General features: G+C 41.3%; 1 protein-coding gene across 1 annotated transcript in view; it reads left to right on the top strand.

The window, feature by feature from the left end:
* The window catches only part of UFM1 (ubiquitin-fold modifier 1), a 19,980-nt gene that overhangs the window by 7,394 nt on the left and 10,697 nt on the right, over positions 1-1,889 (top strand). The window contains exon 2 of the mRNA XM_009998367.1: positions 58-103. Coding sequence (XP_009996669.1) covers positions 58-103 — 46 coding nt within the window. The remainder of the gene's footprint in view (positions 1-57; positions 104-1,889) is intronic.

The raw sequence follows: 1,889 nt of genomic DNA, 5'->3' as shown, positions 1-1,889 counted from the left end.
GTAGGGAAAACAATCTGAATAAAGAACTCTAGTGTTTTTCTCTGGTTTCACTCACAGGGAATGGAGGGCAGACTTTGTTGGGAATGGAACAGTTTTTCTGGAGGTAAGGAGAATGTTGTTGTGTATGAACCCATTAGCAAGACAGTCACCTCTAATCTATCCTTGGCTATTTTGCAGACGTAACACCAGTTCCTATTAAGTCTCCCAGCTGAAAGAGAAAAAACATGCACATTCTCCTTCCTTTATTCCTGTAAATTCTCAGGAAAAACAAAAAAAACCAAAACAATCCTGCTAGAAAAGTTTAGACAGCATCGTGAAATTATAAACCTTCAGCACTGGAGAAGTCTTGTTTTTATGAAATCACCTGGATTCCTGCATCTACACTCAAAGATGCTGACTCTGATGTTACCACCAAATAAGAATACCCCTCACACTTTTGCTGCCTGCTCAGGATACAGCTCCACAGCATTCGAAGCTGACCTAAGGTGAGCAGGATCACTGTCAAGCAGACATGCTTCCTCATGTCCTGCTTTGTGCTGGTTCAGGAAGTGAACCAGATGAAAAGCACCTTGTTCCCCAATTCACCACCTGGTCACAACTGTTGGTCCTCTTTCTGGCAGAGGACAAGCCCATATGGTTAAAACACAGGACAATCTCAGCCTGGATTTAGACTGTTCTCAGCAGTTATAACACAGACATGCTCAAACTAGATTTAACCAAGTACATCTGGGTAGCAAAAGCACTTCAGTTTCAACAGCACAAGGATTTAGGTGCACTTATTTCCTCAGAGAAATGAAAGGCAAGAGAACAAGTTCTGAAAGGATCAGTCTTTTATTTTACACCTGCATTAATGGCCTTAGCATAGAAAACAGCAATACATTAATGAAAACTACAGACAACGGAGTAGTACAAATCAAAGACAACATCATACAAAAATAAATGATTCTGAAGAGGGCAAGAATAAGTATGGGGTGACATTTAGCTACAAAAAATGCAAGGTTACAGACTCAGATTACTATTAAGGTGTGATCTCTCAGGAGCAGGGGGATGAAAAAGCCATGAGAACACCAATGGAATGCAAAATGAGCATGAATCACCAGTATGATACAGTCCTGAAAGGCAGACACAGTAACATTAACACAGGAAAATATCAATGCCCCTTTACCAACTGCTAGTCAATTTCCCCTTCTCATTCTTTTATGATTTGGGTTTTTTTTCAGTTTTGCCTATGTTAAAAGAAGAGCAACACAAGGGTGAAAAGCTAAATTTCATGGCTAGGCACTGAGCCAGTCCTCAGGTAAGAAACTAGTGACTTCAATGTGTCAATCTTCTTTTGGATGCCATTTCTTCTACCTCAACCATAATGAGACCCCAATAAAAGTGAACACAATAGAGTGCTTTGCCATGACATCTGGCAAGCAGTGTGTGATAACAGGCACCTTAGTCCACAGTGAAACCTGTCCTTCCTGCAGAAGGTAGAGACTGAAGAAAACATGAAATCAGTCTGAGAAAATATTTCTACAATGGCAATACTAACATAATTTAGTCTTTAGGATGTTTGTCAAAAGTCACAAGCAAAACTGTAAACTGCTATTTTTCTGCCATAAAAGTATCACTATCCAATCAAATCTCCAACCTCCAGCTCACCCATCACAAGGCAGCTGGGAATGATTCTGAACATTAAGGGGGTGCGAATCTGTGCATTTGCATCCGTCTTTCCCTGAATAATTTCGATAAGCTCTTGCAGAACATTTCAGTTTGAGGACGACACAGGGACTCGACATCTCATTAACCAAACCATCAACCACTCCCACTCCACCGCGCACACACACACAACATGCTTGCTCACAACAGCGCGCCCACACACAACCACGACCCACACACGACCA

The sequence above is a fragment of the Chaetura pelagica genome, unplaced genomic scaffold (assembly GCF_000747805.2).
Source record: "Chaetura pelagica isolate M959 unplaced genomic scaffold, ChaPel_1.0 scaffold105, whole genome shotgun sequence".
Lineage (NCBI taxonomy): Eukaryota > Metazoa > Chordata > Aves > Apodiformes > Apodidae > Chaetura > Chaetura pelagica.
This window is presented reverse-complemented; position numbering and strand designations above follow the sequence as displayed.